At 40.2% G+C, this 20,990-nt stretch overlaps 2 protein-coding genes across 8 annotated transcripts in view; one reads left to right on the top strand and one right to left on the bottom strand.

The window, feature by feature from the left end:
* Nucleotides 1-20,990, bottom strand: part of shoc2 (SHOC2 leucine rich repeat scaffold protein) — a 370,366-nt gene that overhangs the window by 142,106 nt on the left and 207,270 nt on the right. The gene's annotated exons all lie outside the window — the stretch shown is intronic.
* Nucleotides 996-20,990, top strand: part of micu3a (mitochondrial calcium uptake family, member 3a) — a 30,206-nt gene continuing 10,211 nt past the window's right edge. For 3 of the 7 annotated variants that reach the window (XM_070974821.1, XM_070974812.1, XM_070974830.1), the window contains exons 1-9: nucleotides 996-1,318; nucleotides 5,575-5,722; nucleotides 6,975-7,006; nucleotides 9,234-9,312; nucleotides 13,074-13,121; nucleotides 14,167-14,249; nucleotides 15,274-15,345; nucleotides 16,775-16,816; nucleotides 19,410-19,505. In XM_070974821.1, coding sequence (XP_070830922.1) covers nucleotides 1,055-1,318; nucleotides 5,575-5,722; nucleotides 6,975-7,006; nucleotides 9,234-9,312; nucleotides 13,074-13,121; nucleotides 14,167-14,249; nucleotides 15,274-15,345; nucleotides 16,775-16,816; nucleotides 19,410-19,505 — 864 coding nt within the window. In that variant the 5' untranslated portion in view covers nucleotides 996-1,054. The remainder of the gene's footprint in view (nucleotides 1,319-5,574; nucleotides 5,723-6,974; nucleotides 7,007-9,233; nucleotides 9,313-13,073; nucleotides 13,122-14,166; nucleotides 14,250-15,273; nucleotides 15,346-16,774; nucleotides 16,817-19,409; nucleotides 19,506-20,990) is intronic. The other 4 variants (XM_070974846.1, XM_070974838.1, XM_070974854.1 and 1 more) reach the window with 2 other exon arrangements.

The following is a 20,990-nucleotide window of genomic DNA, read 5'->3' as shown; positions in this document are numbered from 1 at the left end:
CATTGGCTCCTTTGATCCTGTGCTTCCCACTGGAAATGTGATGCTCTGATGCACTGACCCTCAATGAAAAGGACAAGATTGACAAATGTTGATGTCATCTGTAACTAAGAATTTCCCCCATATAAATTGAGATGCCTTTCAAGATAATTTCAAGATGTAGACTCTAGATGTTTGTGGCGATTGACTCTTAACAAATGTGGCTTCTCTGACTGTTTTGTGATTTGCCAGATTTCAGGTAGGTCAGTTGGTCACAGCATGCAGTCACTTCGTCCATTTGTCAGGTGAGTATATAGCCTGTGCACTGGTGGACAATACATCAACTTAGGTACAACTTTGAGGTGTTTCTTCTCATTTTATGTTACTTCATAGTTATACTTACCATGCCAGATATGAGAAGGAGATGTGGTACATCGGATCAAATATATAAAATATGATGCATTGTTATAAACTAGCCGACAGCAGCCTATAAAATGAGTACTTCCACAAAACAAAGTAATGCATCAATGATAATATTTCACTATCATTTTGCATTTTTAACCTTTGATATTTAAGCACATTTTGCCGATAATACTTTTACTGAAGTAAGATTATGAATGCAAGACTTTTATACCTACTTTTAGCAGAGCATTTAAAAATGTGATATGATATTCCTATGTTTAATTAAACAAAAGATCTGATCACACTTCGTCCACCACTGATGGTAAAATATGATGATCAGCTGATGAATTAGACTTTTAGACTATGTTACAGGACTTGATGCGAATCACATTGAAAAGTTTCTTGGGTGACTTCTTTTCATGTAAACCGTGTGAATTGTGTCCACTGTTTATCTTCAACTATATTCACTGTTTATAATTGACGATTCAAATTAATCACTCACTCTGACTCAGTGAACCATCAAATCTTCTCCACCCTGTGTGGGACTTTGCACTCAGCTTCAGCATCAACAGAGCGGCCGTACATCTCGCGATGAAAGCCAGGAAACGCGAGAGTTTTGCGCTGCCCGCAAAGTTGGGATCGCAGCAGCACAGCGGGAGCAGCAGCAGCAGCAGCAATGGCCGCTTTCCGCAGAGTAGCAGCCCTGGCCAGTCGGCTAAACCTACGGTCAGTGGCGAAAAACGAGCTCGTCGGTGGTCAGACGGCCAGTGGAGGAAGGACACGGAGGTGTCAGGCTGTTGGGATGTGTCTTGCAACTGGAGGCGCCGTGGCACTTTACTTCTACAACGATATGACGAGCGGCAGAGTCAGGAAGAGGATGGGGAGTCGCAGCATCAACGGTTTGCTGCCGTCCGTCCCGACCGTTGAAGCCAAGGAAAAGGTAGGACTTGGCTACTATGGCGCTTGATTGGTTACGGTTGGTTGCGACTTGCTAGGTTGATGGCAGAAAATGAGATGTCGTCAGTGTTGACATGGGTGCCTCGGTGTGGACTGTGGGAAAAGCGACAGCCCACTGAGCGAAAGGACAGCGAGCGCTGAGTATTTTCACATCTCCTTCCGCTGAGGCCAGGCCCACCGAGGCCCAGAGAGACGGGCCTACTTCTGTTTTGTTGTCATGGTGTTTTCTGGCACATGTTTTCCTGTCAGGCGGATAAACAGTGTCACTCGTTTTTCTGCACGCCCAGTGGAAACACTTTGCTCACTGCTTGGCTGCTGGATGATGTGCGCGCGCAGATGCAGGAATGGCGCTCTCCGCTCGCGCAGGTGCTGAAATGTCAACACACTGAAGACGTTGCTGTCAGTCAGGCAGCCGTGTTTTACTTTACCACTTTTAGCAGCAAAATATACTGAAAGCACCAAAAATTAAAAGCAGCGTTGTAATATTGCAGCTGGTGGAGCTGGAGCTATTTTTGTCTACTTTAGAGGTTCAGCATTTTTAAGATAATAGATGTTGAATGAAAAAATTCAGTCTGAAGTAACTGTCAAATGTATTTGCGTTTGAAAATTCAGTGAATGATTAGTCAGTGATGATTAGGGCTGAAACGACAAATTGATCAACAGAAAAATAGTTGGCAACAGTTTCAGTCACAAGTGCTGTTCCTTTCTCTGTCTTGTGTGATTGGAAACTGAACATTTTTGGGCTTTGGACTGTTGTTTGGACAAAGCAATACATATTTGTCCATGGTTTTATAAAACACTTTGGGCTTAAGAAAACCATGGCCAGCATTTTCCCTATTTTCTGACATCTAGTTCGTCGAAAAAGTAATCAGCAGATTAATCAGACAGGAAAATTTGTTATTTGCTGCCCTAAATCCTACATATGTGTAAATCTGCATACTGAAATATTAAACAAATAATAAACAGCCATACATGTGTTAATGCATATGCAGAAATGTCTGCTTGTGCATGCATATGTGTTTATGCATACCTCATAAACACATATGCACATATGCTTAGCTCAATGTCTGGACTGTTTGGCTTGTTCAGAAATTTTCAAAATCTTTTATTTTTTTATAAAAGAAATAATTTTGCAAGAATAGGATGTAGGTTTAATATGTTACAGTTTCCACCTACATCTTTTGGGTCACTGTTAACTCTTTTTTAAGATTGATTCACTGTTTTTTGGTTGAGTATACACTTGAGTTTATTTTAAGTTAAAGATTAATTAAAGATTGATCATTAATGCATCATATTTAGCTGTTACTAAGAAAGCACTATTACTTTTTGTGTCACTTTTTCAAGCCTTTTGCCTTTATAGATAAGGAAAGTGACAAAGTGGAAAGGTGGGAGAGACCACTAAAGAGCTACAGGTCAGAATTGAACCTGGGTTTCTGCAGTTAGGACACATAGTACATGGGGCACATGCTCGACCTGATTACCTGACCACCTTTTTTGTGTTCCCTCAATTGAAATCAGCATTGCCCCTCTGAGCTAGACAGAAGTCAGAGACAGAAGAGCACTCAAAAAAGAAACATATTTATTTTTAAATTTACAATGATATTCACATCAGTGTGTCATAAAGACTACCAACTCAACAGTGTCAGATATTAGGCAGCAAACTAGTGAGCACATATGAGATATACATATTGGTTGCTTTATGATCAGTAGGGATGTCCTGATATACTTTTTTTGGCCCTTTAATATTAGGCACAAATCAATATAAAGTCTGATGGTTGTATTTACCTAAATGAACTCACTCACTTGAAAATGAAATAAGATGCAACTTAATTTTTGAACATATGCAGTGTTGATTAAATATTTTTCTGGCACGTTGAAATCACAGCTGTTCTCTTGTAGACCCACTGAAATGAACTGATACTAATGGTTTATTACTGGGTAGTAAATCTCTAAAAGGTATATATGTATATGCAGGTTGCAAATATAAGGTTAAATAGAAGAGCTGTCTGCTAGGACACTGGGATGAAGGAGTGGTTGCCAGTTTAAAAGCAGGAGGGCTAGCCCATAAGAAGACAAGCTACCTGACTGGGGAATAAGTTGACTAGATAGCCACACAACTTGGGAAGAGGATAGCTCCAGTGGGGAAAGGGATAATCAACCATCTGTTACTCATTAAACGTAGCCTATAAGGATCCTGAATAATTACATTAAAAGAAATTGAGAGAAATCACCTGCAGGGAAAGAGAGCAAAGCTGCAGGGAAACATCCGTTCTTACATACTGGAAACAAGACATCGTTTGTAAAAGGAAACAAGAAAACCATACAACCAGGAAACAAAAGTGTGGTTCAGTTGTGGCTTCAGAGATCTGGATTTGGAGGACTTGTCATCAAGAACTGCTTGCTCTGGAAAACAGGCCAAAAGAAATCTAGACCCATGAGATGCAGAGGACCAATTTGGACAAAACCTCTGAAAAGAATCCTGTCAGAATTGTGAATGACTGGCATACAGACCAACTTCATGTCTGAACGCTCGAGATGGCATGAGGAATCACACGAGGCAAAGCTGCCCTGTGCTACAAACAAAAGGCCTCTTGAGAATATTGTAAGTCTGACAGCTGTGTTCTCATTTTTGCTGGGAGAAATCCTCAACTTACGAAAGCCAAGCAGCTTGGATAGTGGCACAGACTAAGAGGCAAGTTCAGCGTGAGGCTCATTGTATCACAACAGAGAAAACTGCTGCAGTGTTAACAATTTCTGACACCTCAGACACAGAAGCTGGTTGATACCTGCTGGGACCTTAGCTGGCTAGATTTTACTTTCATTTAACTGAACTGTAATAACTAAACTTGGGAACACAGGATGGTGAGTGTTGGGATAGCTCTGAGGAAACTGGACCAAAAGCTGCAGCTGTGAATGGAGAACACTGGGTTGCCTAAGGGGAAAACACCTGGAGCATCTGCTATGCATTCTGGAGAACAAGACTAGGCAACAGAAGCAGTTTTAGTTGTGGCTACATGACATTATAACTACAAAAGAGCACAGTGTACCACACAGAATCTAATTTTAAATCCCTGACGTTTAATTTTTTTTTCCTAAGGAGCTTACATTACTTTTAACATCATGTTGTGCAGCATGGCATGTGAACCTAGCTGCCTTTGCAGAACTTTAAAAACTTCATTTATTAGTGAGAGTCAAAGCCATGGGCGTCTATGCTCTTACACTTGATTACAGTGCATTCCTATGAAGCCAAGCACTCATCTCCTATTCATGCCTTCAAAAGCCCCCTCGGTGAAGGCAGCATCAAAGCTTTATGAATGAATCTGTGTGCTCATTAGCATGTTAGCTGAGCAGAGCAGGAACCTCGGTGCACTGGGCCCGGCGGCCAAACGGGTTTAAATTTGGAAACCTCTATGCTAATTACGCAGCTTCATGCAGCACAATCTGTTGGCGTAGCAGCTCTCCTACACTGCAGCTAATCAAGTTGAAGCCCTGGCTCTGCACACAGAGAGAGCGCGATGCTAATCAAGTAGAAAGTAGTGACAAAGTAGTTGTGTGTGTTTGTGTGTGCCTGTTCTCCTGTTATTGTACTGCGCCAGAGGTGCTGACTGTTTATAATCTCAGAGAGCTAAATGGAGAGAGTTGATGCCAAGAATAGATGGATCTCCTCATTATAGAGGTTCAAAGGCAGTGAAGAGGCACATGTAGTTGAGATTCCTCTGTTTGGATAAGAGGCCAGAGAGTTTCCTCTTCACAGGCAGCTATCACAGCTTGGAAAGTCACATTCAAACTGTAATCATTGGGACAAATGAACACCTATCACTGTAAGGAGCATTTAAATCAGATTGTTAAGTAGTAAAAGTACTTTATATATATATATATATATATATATATATATATATATATATATATATATATATATATATATATATATATATATATATATATATATATATATATATACCTTTCACATCACGAAATGTGATTTTATGTATATATTCAATAATGTAATAATAGTGAAACAATTAAGATGCACTCCTTTGATTGTTGTGCACCAGTTCCTTGTTGTTTTGTTGTAACTTTTTTTTTTTTTATCTTTTCAAATGCCTGCCCTCTTAAAATGTCTTGGTTGGAAGAAATATTCAAAAGATAATAAAACCAACAAAATAGTGTAGCCAATCAATAGGGCAGCACAGTCAATAACAGTGTATTTTGTTTTGTATTTTGTCTTTATTTCTGCAGGCTCGTCCGTTTGACTTTGAGGACGGAGATGTGTACATGTCGTCCCACGAGCATCGCTTCCGCATGTTCAGCTCTGTAGAGTATGAAGGACAGCTGTACATGACTCCACAGAACTTCATCGAGTCGGTCACCATGAGCGAACCAAGAAGTACGTTTCACAGCCTTGACACTTGGATTCAAAACTTGTGGCCTTCCCTGGGAATATCCTAAAATTAATGGGCTTTGTATTGAACTTCAGAGAAGAAATTCTCTATTTGTATCAATTCTTAAAACCATTTCAGTTTCACATGCAGATCTTTTTATTACCTCGGTCCCATTATGACCTGGCAGTAACATATGGCTTATATGTGGACTGCATCAAAATCTTACATGTGACATTAAAATATTTGGAATCATGCATTAAATTTCTTAGCCTAACAATACAGACCTCATCCTGATTTTCCAATATGGATGTCAGCGCCAGGTGTAAAATGGATTTTTTTTATATGCACTGAAAACAAGTTTCAAAACACAATAAAATCCTGGTCTTAAACATGCCTTTGCTATTTCTGTCAGCCTACAGCCAGTCGTAACAGATTAGTCCTGGCCAACCAGCCTCAAAGCAGATGGCTTTACAGCTATTGTTTAGTCTGAGGTTAATGTTAGTCAGTCAGACACATGCACACACACACACACACACACACACACACACACACACACACACACACACACACACACACACACACACACACACACACACACACAGACTCTCCTCTGCTTGTCCACATTCCTTTTTCTTACATTTTCCTTTTTGCTTAACCAATAAATATCTAAACCAGACACATAACAAATTTTTTCCTCGTGGCAGCTGGTTTAAAAACGTCCCTACACATTGAGGTAATCATAAAACACCCATCCAAAAACAGCTACCGTTCCTTTCTTCAGCAGCCATGTGATTGTCTTGCGTGCAAGCTGTGCACCTGTATGTGTGTGTTTACATCTACCCTGGCTCACTGACATACGATACAGCCTCACATACCCTCTCAGCAGCCGTCATCCTCTAATGCGCCCTTTGAAGTTGAATTAGATGAACTTTGTTGTATAAAACAGAACAAAAGTAGTATGTGCTTTTACGGGGACATTCCACATACTACAAAGACAAGCACAGGGCACTTTAGACAGTACAAATGGGCTTGTGATGATGACAGTGTATATACAGTGTGTGTGTGTGTGTGTGTCTGTGTGTGTGTCTGTGTGCATGTGTGCATGCATGTGTGTGTATGTGTGTGTGTGTTGTGACTATACCCGGCACATTAAGACCCATTTCTGGATCATACAGATGCTATCAGACTGAGCCCACCCAAACTCTCTTCTCCTCTTTCCCTTCTTCTTCTCTCCTCTTTTGTCTCGTTCTCTGGCAGACAAGAGGCCCTGGAGGTCCCTGACCAAACAGGTGGGAGACATACTCTTAATTCTTCTAGCTTCTCCTCCTCCATGTTGCAGGCATCTGTTGCATGTATCATCTGTTGCAGGCTGTATGTACTTTGATTGTTGAGGAATTACTTTATATAAATGTTAAAGTTCTACATGTAGCATCAGTGTGTGATTGCAAATCATAATATGAGCGATTGTCACTATATGTTAAGAAAACACAAGTCAGACAATTGCAAGCCTTTACTGGCCTCTAGAGTTGGGCAGTATCCAAATTTTGATACCGTCAAACTTTCCCCACATTTTCCCAGGTGACTAAATAAAAATCACTTTGCAGGGCAGCGTGACATGCGCGCAATTCAGACGGTCAGTGCTCATGATAAGAAGCACCAGTCCTAACTTGTAGCATAAGAGAATGACGGGGAGAAACTCAGTTAAAATCCTCTGCCAAGCATTGCCACCCAAACGAAACATAATTCGTACCCCACAAAATTATGTGCGCATGTAACGAAAACACGAAAATACGGCAAGTCAAAGGTACGCCATCTGCTGATTTCACCACTTCACGCAAACCTCAAAAGCCCGGTATCATATGAAAGCAGAGAGTCTGATGATCATGAAGATGTCTGCCTCCTCATTGTGCGACGAAAACTCGGCGAGCTAACAGCCAAAGTGTAACAAAAAAACTTTGCTAAATCATAAAGTATGTTTTACCTTTGCTGTTTTGTGGTCAAAAGTTATATTGCAGCCCAAAACACACTACTAATGTCTCCCCCTATGACTCTGTGTTAGTTTGAGACCAATCACGAAGGTCCTGCTTGTTTACATAAAGAGGAGGTGGTATCTAGAGTGGAGGGAGCGCTCTTCAGGCAATAACCTATCTCTGGGGTTACTTCCTTCTGGATCGTCATTGGTGTTTCTATGGTGAATGTGGGCGGGTCGCTGAGCTATTGACCGGCGTAACCACGCAGTTAGTTTCACCGCTCCGTCTCATGAATGAGCAGAGCGCTCACAGAGGACTCTGCTGAGCAGCCCGAAGTGTTATTTTACTGTTTTATTTGCATTTCGTCCTTTTATGAGAGCTAAGAACAATAGCAAGCAGAAAAAAGCTGAAAAACTGTTTTCAACAGAGGAGTTTCTCCGTATGCTTGGACGAGATAACGGTACTCTGCTCAGATGCGCCTAAATGAGCGCCTGGACATACCTTTGTTAAAACATCTGTATGATTGCTCGGGTTCATTCTTAACACGTACTTTTGCAGTCACCTTTTCCTCGAGTAAAAATTCAACCAGATACATTGAACGGAGTGGACTTCATTTTTCTTATGACAATGCTACAGTTATGTTAGACCCCTATAGTCCTTTTTTTAATGACGGTAATGAAACTGATACCGTTGCTATTTTTAGATACCGCGGAATACCTTATTACCGGATTACCGCCCAACCCTACTGGCCTCCACACTGAATTTAACGCTGGATGCTGTGCCAGGCCTGAAATCTTTTAGATTGCATTAGTGCACAAAACAAGAAATAGGTTCTGCAAAAACAAATACTGATACTGCAAAAATGTATCCTGTTGAGCAAGTTTTGACAAGACACACTGTCTGTCCTGAGTTTATTGGTCACTTATGTGGGTCAGAGTTGCTGTTGCATTAGACTAAGCAGAAACGGCCAGGTGTTTACAGTTCAGTGGTGGCTCCAGAAAGTATCCAGACCCCTGATGTATTCATTCAACACAAATCAGGTGCTTGGCTTCCATAGTAATGTAGCTTTGTTGGTGTCAGTAGGACTGATCATAGTTAAATTTATTAATGGTATGTGAAGGTGTTGCCATTGACAGCAGACATACTGGAAGTCAGTGCTATCACTGCTTACCAGGTTCCAATCCTGATGCAGTCTTAAAGGTACACTGTGGAGGTTTCTTGTAAACAAACAGTTACGTTAAAATTATATGTTTGTTTGTTTTTAACCAAAGTAGAGGCAGAGAGTTAAAAAAAAACCTTAATTAAATGAGATTTTTCACTTGATTGCAGGAAAATAACATTTTAGATATAAACAGTAAAAATAAATGGCATGTCAGGATGACATGCAGTGAATCCTTTCTGCTTTTCCATTGCATGCTGCACCTTTCCCTCTCTGTTTCTCTTATGTAACAGTCATAGATTGGACTTTGAAGGTGAAGGTTTGTATTCTGTTGTGTATGCCGGAAAACTCATTTAGAAATTGTGTGTTCTTTTGCGTGAGTCACAGGAACTGGAGAAGATTTTGACAGAAACTCCCCCGGTGTGGAGAGGATCCTCCAAACTGTTCCGCAACCTGAGAGAACGAGGTCAGAGAGAGTACACACATATGCACACACACCCTCACATGCATAAAAAAGAAACAGGAGCAAAGGCACCTTGAGTACATTTGCACTGACTAATACAAACGCACAAGGTAAACAGGTAGCAGTCAGATAATATCAAGGTCAGTGAATGTCAGTGGATTCAGATTTGGAGTTTTTTAGCTGTTACAGTTTAATTATACAGTTCAATACAGCTTATGAACAGTTGAAATTTTCTGTTAATATTAGCAGTAAGTGAGGAACATTGAATAAATTTTACAGCACTTTTGCAGCTCAGTACACTTGCTTGTGTGTATGTACTATACCAGGGCTTACCTGCCGGTGTGTGACTAAATAGGGCTTGTGAGATTGTGTGCTGTGTGTCGCTGTAGGTGTCTCTAATCCGGGGTTGGAGCAATGCTGTCCCTCCTTCCAGCCAGACAACCTGCTGAAAAAAACTAAAAATAAACCTCCTCTTCTCTCTTCTCCTCTCCTCTCCTCATTGCATATGGGAACAGAACAAATTATACAGCACCAAAGACTGAGACATGGAGTGACAGAGAAGCTCCCCCTAATTAAAGCACTTGCTTCAGGAGAGTGTGACATAGCAATCACACAGTTTAGGAGTGAGTCCCCGTAGTGATAATTACACGCACATAAACACACACGCGCACACACTGGGAGATGCTAAATATAACACACCCGCTCTTCCTCTACCATGATCATGATCTATACCTTGTAACTACTGTGTATTAGTGTGTGTGTTACATTCACACTTCAGGGACTAATATCCAGCAGCACTGCCTTCATCATTTTTTTAAATCAGAGAAAAACCAGTGACAAAAAACTGGCAGGAAATGAAAAAGGAATGAGAGAAATCAAAAAGGGAGCAGAGAAAAAGAGGGGAACATGACAAAGACTTGAGGAGTGAGGGAGGGAAAAGGAGACATGTAAAGTATGGGGAGATGTATAAAAATTGAAGAAGTGGATGGAATGTAAAGGGATGATTGGAGTCAAAACAGAGGGAGAAATGAAAGAGCACAAAGAAAAAGAGGAAAGAGAGATCGTTTGTAAATGTAAAGTATTCAAGGGCAAGACATTGTATCCAAATTGCTTGTGGCATATTGCAAAAACCACACATACACACACACGCACACACACACATTGTCAGCATTCAACAGTACCTTTCTATGTTTACTTTTTCTATATTTTTATATATACTTTTATTAGCTTTTCTTTTCTGATATTTTTATCAGCTTTCTTAAGATGCCTTCCCTTGTTTAAGACGTGTGTGTGTGTGTGTGTGTGTGTGTGTGTGTGTGTGTGTGTGTGTGTGTGTGTGTGTGTGTGTGAGTGAGTGAGTGCTGGTGTCAGGACATGCTCTCCCTTTCATACCATGATGAGCGAAGACTGTTAAACTCCTTGGGATGGCTTTGGATTTCTGAGAATGACAGAGCTATGTGTCAGACACAGGAATGCATAGTGTTGCCTGAACATTGTTGACCGTGTGTGTGCGCATGTGCGGTGGGCTGTACAATATGTCAGTACTGGTTGTTTGTGTTACACAGTAACCCCGTACAGTGACGTTATTCATTTGGTTTTGAAACATTAGATGTATTCAGCTCTTTGATGAGTTCATGGTTAGGTGATTGTTAGTGTACCACAGCATGCTTGACATTTACACGACAGACTACAGCTCATAGTAAATCCATGTTGTCAGCTGTCACACATAACAGTTATTGCATGAACGTACCTCATACAGCATAATGAGTTTGTGTTTTTTACTTGTGGTAAAAGCATCTTTTATACCTAGATGACTGCCATAAATTGATGATTCCAAATGTACATTGTTCTACTGTGTTCCTATGAGGAAGTGTTATCATTTCCTTAGCAGGCCTGCTTACGTTTGGGCAAACCCAAAAGTTCACTGAATTGAGAATGATCCAGCTGTTGCTTTATTTGAATATTATTAAGTAACTGGATTCAAGAAAGCTAGGAGGTTTTTCTTGTTTTCTTAAAGAATTTTATCAGCAACAGTTATCGATATGGTCCATAAAGCCAATTGAGATATAGTACTCAGTGATATTGGCTTACACAAATAAACCTGACTGCTATTTTTGAAGGTTGAAGGTCAACTTCACTGTAACATAATGTTCAGTAAAAATGCTTTTCTGGCCATTATTTAACACCATAACTCAGGAACAGAAGGGGAGAGTGTGATCATTGGGCAGGTGGTTCACTGTGAACTTGAGTGAAATTTCAAGCTATGAATTTCTGCTTTGTGTGTGGCGGTGGTGAGAATGATGTGGACTCCAAACAGACTCAGAATCTCTTGTACGGAGCAGGTCCAAGTACTGAACAAGAGCCAGACTGATTCTGTGAGAGCAGACCGACAGGTGAGAGTTGGAGCAGGTGTGGGCGAGGCACCCGAGGACAACAGGGAAAAATCAGTTAGGAATACACACTGGCAGGCAGAGTACTGAGCACTAGCTTCAGGTTGTTATAACACAGCAAAGCAGACGATATGATGTATACTGGTTGTAACCCGGGTGCTTTTATACTGAGTGAGCAGGTGAGTCCTGATTGATGATTGAGCACAGCTGTGCTCAGGAGGCCGGTCCCCACCTGCAGGCCACACCCTGCAGCAACACAAACACAGACTTGACAGACAGAGGAAGACAGACAGGAGACAAAAGGAGAAAACACTGGAGCGCAAAGGGGGAAAAGGAGGAGAGACTGCAGGTCTTCACAGTTTGGATTGATGTGGACCTGCTGATTAAAACAATCAGCTGATAGCTGCAGGAGACTGTGGTGTTGATTGGCATGATGTGGCATCAGATATATGTACATACAGATATGTATATGAGAAAGCTTTCATATTTTCATTTCCTGCACAAAACAGAATTTTGAAATGTACAAAGTCATAGACACTCGTGATTATAATATAGATACATTACAGACATAAATGAAAAGTAAATGTGACTATAAATATGTGCATACATAGTATAAAACTGAATTACCTTTTGTTTTGACTCATCACTGATTGAAAAGTGTTCTTCTAATGATAGTTTGTGTTAACCCACCTTTTTATTCAGCAGCATGTCACTGAGAGTATGTGAGTGTAAACATACTGAATGTATTTCAGAAACCTGAGTTGTTTCATGGTGTATCCCCTCGTCTTTGCACAGCTCTGGCTACGTGGGAGGGGGGAGAATTCAGTTCCAAACCAGCTCCTCCACACAAAGCAGTCGAGCATCAAAAAAACACAAGGCTCACACTGGTCTTTAGCTGGTGTCATGTTCATATACACACACGGGAAAGCAGTCTCCCGTAACACTCAAGCGAGTCACCCTGAACTATCTGAGCGATCAAGACAGAAAGCGAAAAAAGAGAGAGATGAGATGGAGTAACAAAGATTCCTAAATGGGCCTTAGGCAAGAAAGGATCATCTCTTAAAACATTTTTCACTTGCTTATCCAAACACAGACACATACGCATGCACACACCCCGACCAGCCAGTGTCTTTACCTTGGACACTTGGGGTGTGGAAAAAGAAACGGTGTGTGGCAAATGGCTGTTGGCAGCTCAGCTCCAGAAGACACATTTTAAGATGCTATCTTTACGAAAGGAAGGATTATGTGTGTATGCGTCTGTGTGTGTATTAGGAGGCCCACAGTCTTTGAACATCTGTAAACATTGTGTGCGCGTGTGTGTGTGTCTTGAATGTGACCTTTCTTTAACTCTCTCTGTCTTGGTCTCATTACCAGGCATCATCTCATACACAGAGTACCTGTTCCTGCTCTGCATCCTTACAAGTGAGTCAGTTCAGTTTCTCTGAACATCCTCCGTCGCTTCATCTTCATTTTCTACTTTCTTATTCTATTTTTAGCTATGGTATATGATGTGAACTGTACTCAGGCCCACCCAGAACTTAACAAGACGCAATTATCTAAGACACAAATCTGGTGGTTTTCCCCATTCCCTTTGGGGTAAGGCAGAAATTGAGAGAGAGAGTGTACACATGATGGTGAGGCTTGTTTCTCAAAAGAAGTTAATTAAAAGTATTTTTCCAATTACTGACAGTGTACTGCACTGTATTAAAATATTTCCCCATTACATGCTCAAAATTGTTGATGATGTATGCTCTTCTTCACATCAAAATCAGGAATTGAATTATTTTTCTCCTCTGTAAATGATCAGGAAATGAAACGGTGTCCAAATCCAGTTTTTTTTTAACTTTCAGTATTTCCTTCTTGAGAGAGTCTCAGTAGTTTTGCATCTTGTGTCGCTCAGTGTGTGTCCACATCACATGAGAAGGCAGCCATTAATCATGACCACATTAATCAGGAGAGGGTTTATCTTACTGTTTGATCAATTTAATCCACATTAATTTTAAATTCAAATGGAGGGATGAAAGTAATGACTTTAGTCTGATTAGAACTGTTTTTGATAAGTGAAATTCAGCTTAAACTGGTCATGAGCTCCTTGTACCTCCTTGTATCATTGGACTCTCTTACTCAGAATGAACCAACCACCAACAGTTTCAGAAATGTCTTAATTTTTTGTGGTTATCCTGTAGCAAATATATGTGATCTGGTATTTCTTAAATAAAGACATACAGCTTTATTAGATTTGGAATATAAGCAGCTGTTTCTGATAACTAAGAAACAGGTAGAGAGGGAAAGAAAAATACAAATGTTAACGGTAGCTCATAGTCCACATAGATTCATCCACCGGCCCCGTCTCCCTCCTGCCTCGCCTATATGCCACTTCATCCCATGCTATTTCTGGATTTAAAATTGCCTTTAACACACACACATGCACACGCTCACCCTATGTGCTCTTGTCTCTGTTCTCCAGAGCCCCATGCTGGCTTTAAGATTGCTTTCAATATGTTTGATGCAGACGGCAACCAGATGGTGGACAAGAGGGAGTTCTTGGTGGTAAGTCTCTGATACTGAGAAAAAATCCACCCTGTGACTAAATTTATATGTTATTATTAACATCACCTTTTGCTCTCATCACAAAAGGACAAGGTTAGGATGTTATGCATACTGATAATGAGTGTGAAGTTGGTAATGATGGAAACTAAACGCAGAGGAACAAGAGCTGCAGGAGCTGCTTTTTTTTTTCAATTTTCAAGCATTTCATGGCTGATTTTCAGTTCATTTTCTGCAAGGACAGCTTATTAAACAGCTGAGTAGCGTAACTGTAATAGCATTCCTTTAGATTAATAACCTACCATAAAGGCTATTTGTGTCTTACTTTCTCTGTGGGATGGGACCAAGAGATTTTCAATTGAAAACACTACTGCTGGCAGGAAGTGATCAGAATGTCTGTGGAGGCTGATGGAAGTGGAATGGCACATCAGAGGGAGTGGGTGGTAATGGTTGAGGGTCTTGTGGTAGTGGGTAGTTGTGGGACCGAAAAAGAATTCCCACATTAAGGGTTTATCAACAGGCTCTGATTTTCCTGCTGTCTTCAATACAGAATTCACCAAATAAGTGACATCTGTTGTCAGAAGAAGGGAATATTTCATTTAACGGCCGTTGTCTGTTGTGATTACAACTCTTAAAATGTATTAAAATATCTCTTTTTATGTAGTGCCATAAGTAACAATTTAAATGTTTAATTCAATTTGGTAATCAAAATTGATTAACAAACCACATTTTAGAAAATATAAAAGCTGCTAATACTAAAATTACCATGCAGTTGCAGTTTTCTGATAGATGTGATTCAGTATTGACTTAATCTTTAATATACTGTCTGTGACCATAAGTCCCTTTGAAAGCCAAACTAGAAATCATGTTGTCAAAAGGCCAGAATCACATCACAGACCAGCATGAAAGAGTGAATGACTTTGTGAACTCGGTGAATGTTTGTGCGTATGAACATTTAAGCTTCAAACAGAGCTTTGAATCTGGCTTTGAATTGTCAATGAGATCCTCCCTCTGTCTCTCATTACAGCTTCAGGAGATCTTCCGGAAAAAAAATGAAAAGAAAGGGAGGAAAGGAGATGCTGAGAAATCTGCACAATTGGTAAGAAAGCCGGTAATAGAGGACGAGGGTGTGTTTTTGTGTGAGAAGAGGTACGTTTGTAGGTAAAACTCAATTATTTTGCTAATTAGCCTCAGTATAGCTAACATTGAAATGAGCATGGATTATAAATCTTCAGTAATGCAGTCGTAAACTTGAAATACAAAGATCCGCAATGTCTTGGTTTTATTGAGATTAATATAGCAGTAAAAAACAAACATTACTCTTAAAGTGGCATTTTAATACATCCACGGGTGTAATGTGACACGGCACCTCTACTGTTTCCTCTTCAAAGCTACTGAAGCTGCCAAACAATCGCTGTGTCAAACTGTACGTGTGGATATATTAAAAATGACACATCATCATCAAAGCTAATTGTCATCTGTATTCAAGTACTAAAGTTAGCTAAACCATTCATGTAACCATGCATGCTGCCTTGTAGAAACTGTTGACAGTGTGGTATCTCCTCTGTTTTTACTGTGACAGGTATCCCTACTGTGTACTTGTAAAACTGGATACACTCTTAAAAGAATTTGTCCTTTTCAACACTGCTGTGATGTTTGTGAGTTTTGGAACAACACAGGTCATCTTAGGCTTGATGTATTATCAGAAAGTGGTGGTTTAAACTTAATAATCTGTTAAACCTGCATGTGTTAGAGCCAAATGATAAATCGGTGAGGTTGGGTGAAAGTGTTTAAAGATTTAAGTACGACATGTATTTTGGCTACTAAGTAACAAGACATGCCAGTATTGGCTGGACTATATTTTCAGTTATTAAAAAGTTATTATGTTATGGTTATTGGCTCAGATGTTAGACTCCTTTTGTCTGCAGGTACCCGGTCAGGTAACAATGTGTCCCTTCCTCATTACTCATTAAGAGACGTTGGCAGAGGACACACTGCACTCCAATCAAAGAGAGGCTTTGATTCAAATGAATGCTAACAACCTGTCAAACACAAATTCTGTTTTTATTCCCACGTTAGAACATATTACTACTGGTTTTTAAAGCCACATATGATGTAATAGTAACAAGTTATTAACATCTCGTGGTAAATTCATGATGTTAATACATTTGTTTGTAGATATGGCCCCAGAAAGCTTTCAGCTGACAGGAAGTGCCATCAACACCATTTACACATTTATTTGAAATAAAGGAAAGATAAACCTGAAGAAGAACAACATTACACTATCCCTCACACGCGCCGTTTCTCTAATGGTGTTGGGGAGCTGCAGTGCGCAGTGTTGTAACGCAAAGCGTGTGTTGTTGTAAAATATAATCATAGATGTGTTGAAAATGACACATCCCTCTGCAGAGTGTATCCACAGCCTCTTTCCTTGCATGTACTAACATGTCTTTTACCTTCTCTCCTCCTCTCTGACTGCATGCCCTGCCCTCCTCTTTCTCTTCCTCATGTCTCTCTCTGTGTGTTAGAGTATGCAGCTCTATGGATATCAGGTTGCCCCCATGAACAGCGTATGTATCCAAAACCATAACCCCTTAGTCTCCTTTCTGCTCTTGTTTTGATGGTTGCAGGAATGGGTGGAAAGATGAACAGGGGGACAAAGAGCTAGGTGTTTTTGTCAGTGGGGTGACGACAGTGTACATGGTTTCATTTGAAGAAGGTAGCATAATCGATATTTTTAAGATAATGATAAAACTACACTGGGGAGTTAAATGTGGTGATAAAAGGTGAAGCTGGTTAAGCTTTTTTTCTTTTTTGATTATGTAGAACCACTGCTTGGCTCTGTGTTCAGAGATGAAAAATCATTATTTTTAAGGTTTTTAGCCTTCTTTTTTGTGTTAAAATTTATCAACTGCCAGCATTTTCTATTTAGTGCACACCTCTCAATATTGGAAAATATAATTTAATGAATGTTCCACATTTTTCAAAAATACTTATTCACTTTCTTGCCAAGATATGCTTCACAAGATCAATACCACTCTCGTATCAGTCCAAGGCCAGGGCCTAATGTCGAGTTGTGGTTTTAATGGGGATTTATGTGGTGGACTATGAACTATTTTCCTGGCCGGATACAGTGAATTTCTGAAGTCTCTGCTGGTTGTCTGGAAACATTATGGTGCAACAGAGCAAGGCGAGCTGTTTGCCCTTGCTTCCAGTCTGTATGCTAAGCTAACCAGTTCTAGCTTCATATTGTCGAATCTAAAAAACTCAGGCGTAAATGTCAATTATTTTGGGCTACTTAGAGGACTGTTTAATGCCCCTGTCACCCACTTTTGTGTCCTGACCTGGTTTTTGAAAAGGCCTTAACCCTGACCCAGTCCACCTGATCCTCTGCTGTCAGTAAAATGTACACAGTAGATTCCTTGAAAGGATGGATGGATGAAAAGAATGAGAGGGATAGAGAAATACTTCCTTCAGGACAGGGTGTCCATCTGTTAGGTCAGCTGAGTGATTGATAGAGGAACGATGGCAAAGGGTAGGCTGAATGGAGAGAGGGATGGCAGGAGAGGAGTAATAGATTTAAGGGGTCAGGGGAGATGGGCTCTCACAAAAAGAGAGTGATGTGATTTAGAATGACTGGAGGCACTCTAAAGCTCTAAACACAATCAGACACTGTCCACTGGAGACTGTTTGAGGAGACGTGCCGTTTGTTTGGCAGTGTATGTGTTCCTGTTGGGGGTGTCACTGAGTTTTGTTAATGCAAAGACAGAGAGCAGGAGATTTTAATTAAAGGAGGTCTAAGCTACAGACCAAGAGGTCCTGCTACTGTGTGAGCACATTTATATTTACATGATAAAGAAAGCAAATGGGTTACATTTGTCTGCAAAGTGGTATGGCATCCAAAATTGAACAGATGACTTCTACAAAAAGATAGATATGTTTATATGTTTTAGGTCCTTATTTGCCCCTAATTCCCCAAAATGTCAGGATGATGTGAACTGTCCAGTAACTGCAGGCTACCAGTCAGTGTCTGTTCAGACTGTCAGCTTTCCTCTCTCTCTCTCTCTCTCTCTCTCTCTCTCTCTCTCTCTCTCTCTCTCTCTCTCTCTCTCTCTCTCTCTCTCTCTCTCTCTCTCACACACTCACACACACACACACACACACACACACACACACACACACACACACACACACACACACACACACACACACACTCCTTGCCCTGTCAGTGCTGTGATGGATAGCTGCATTGTCACTGTGAAGTTAAGAGCAGTGTAGGGTCATGTTAAGATGGCTGCTGCCGCGTTCTCTCTAGGGAGGGAGACAAGGTGGGTGGTCAAGAGCTCAGTGGTTGTCTGTTACAAAGGCAGAATACACGATACAATACAATACAAGAACTGGCTCTTTTTTGTGGCGTTTGTGACAGCAATATGTTCAGCTGGTTCACTATCATTGAAGTGAGAAAGGAAAACTTGCTTTGGATTGAAAGCCTTTTGTATTTGCTTCAGAAATCAGTTAGATGTGTTAGGTTTGTTTGTGTTCATTCTTGATTACTAATCAAAGGCAAAGTTACAAATGGTAGCTTTAGTGATTTAAACATTAAAGGTCTTACAGCAGAGCCCTTGTAGAAAAAACAGGAGTTTTTGCCTGAATGTGACCCTTCCTCCTTTCAGTCCTGTTTTCTTACACTTATTTTTGGTGCTTATTACAGTTGATGGGGTGAATTATAGTTAAATCAAACATTGCAACGGATATTCCCATAAATGGTATTGATGACAAAAGACAATTTCTTAACATTTTCATTTTGTTTCTTTCTTTCTAGTTGTTTTCCTAACAGCATTTCATCAATTTTGGGTTAGCTAATGATTTGTAGTGCCTGTAATTTACTGTTTGTTCCATTTGGTTTGACAAAACAGAACAGATGAGATTTCCCATGAAATTTAGTTCAGTGAGCGCCAGATTGGAATTATTGTGATCAAGTTTTTGATAGTTATGAATTCTGTACGTGACACTGTTTATGAATATGCAGTATAAAAACAACATCGTGAATCTGTTTGTATAAGCTGAGAAGTGATAGAGTGAATATTGGAAGCTGAAGTTTCCTTCCTGAAGTAGTTGAGTTGGAGGTGAACTGACCCTGGTCCTGCTTGACCGCTCCTACAGGTGCTAAAAAAAGACAGTCAGGAGTTTGTGGCGCGGAGTTACTGGGACGTTCTGAGGCGAAGTGCCAGTCAAGTCCTCTTTTCTGACCTGGCGGAGGTACACAGACCCAACTGTCCTCTGTCCCTACATCCCTCCATTCTTCATCCTCCACTCTTCCTCTTCAAGCCCCTGTAGTTAGTGTTGAGACTCCAACCTGCCCCATAGTTCCCAAATAATGTAGCTGCATCAAGCTTGGCCAGAATAACACTAGAAATGTTTACCTCCAAAATAAAAGCTTTGTGTGACACATTAGTGTGAAGGCCTAAATTTTTGACTTCCGGAAAAATCATGCTTTGCTGCTCAATGTTCATATGGATCAAAAGATCAAATGGATTTTTTACGAATGTTGTTTTTAACATTTTTCATGACTAAAAGACGAAGAAGAAGAAGGAAACAAAAATATTTGTCAGTATGGGCTTAAAGTTATGGTCACCTTAACTCTTTTATTCTGGTTTAGCTTGATACGGATAGTAATTCACATAGACTGACCATCTTTTTTTCTTTCTTCCTCTCCTAAGCATTACATCATATATAGTTTAGATTACTCAGTGTCTGCCATATTTCTATCTCACTGTTTAATAAATATCAGCTGAGGACAGAAAGTAGTCAATCCATTCCTCCAATCTCATTCCCCATGTTACATCATATCTGTTTGGATGAGCTCTCACAGACCTCCTCGCTCTAAACACACTATGTTTGCAAATTGATCTCTTCTGACACTGAGACATGTTACAGGAAAATGTTTCTTTCTTGGAATAACTCGAGGCTCCTCCAAATGTTTGAAGTTTCTTCCCCATTTCACTGTCACTCACTTCCCTGATGAACAAACATGACAAGGACTTTTTTCCTCATGTTTGTTCTTACTGATTATTGTTTCAGAAGAATTTTTTATATTGTACTGGTGTGACAGTATTGATCCAATAATGCTAATTACCTGATAGATATTGTAATGTTCGCATTCTAATAACTTGTACTGTTTCTCACCTGCCCTCTGTCATTTGGTCTCTTCATTATGCTTTTCTATGTGTATCTGTGCCTTGTTATCTGTGCTGTGTTGTGGCTAGTGTTGTAGCTTTGGTGTTAAATCATTCTTGGTGTACACTACAACGTGTTTAATGACACTGCTATCACGATAACAAGGCTAACTGCAGAACACATACAAAAACCCTGATCATGAGCACACTACACACTTATACTGAATCACACAGAATGTATGAGTAATTTGTGTACTGTGGTCTGTTGTTTGTACAGCAGTGTACAGACCTGAACTACCTGTGGCTAACAGGCTACCCTGTTACCCTCAAACAACCATCAAAAGCTCCTATTTCTTAAACTAGGCATCTCAATCAATATTATTTGTCCCTCATTCAAGTAATTTTGGACAGAATTAATAGAAAAAGAAGACTAAGAATCTCCAGCCATGCTAGCAACATTAATTTTTCAGGTGTTTTTGTCATAAACCAAATCGAATGTTCATGCAATAAGTGCTGAGACATTTCACAAAAAGTCAGCCTCGTGGTGGCACTAGAAAAAAAAAAGTCA

The sequence above is a fragment of the Chaetodon trifascialis genome, chromosome 2, assembly GCF_039877785.1.
Source record: "Chaetodon trifascialis isolate fChaTrf1 chromosome 2, fChaTrf1.hap1, whole genome shotgun sequence".
NCBI lineage: Eukaryota > Metazoa > Chordata > Actinopteri > Chaetodontiformes > Chaetodontidae > Chaetodon > Chaetodon trifascialis.
Note: the sequence above shows the minus strand (reverse complement) of the source record. Positions and strands in the feature narration are given on the sequence as shown.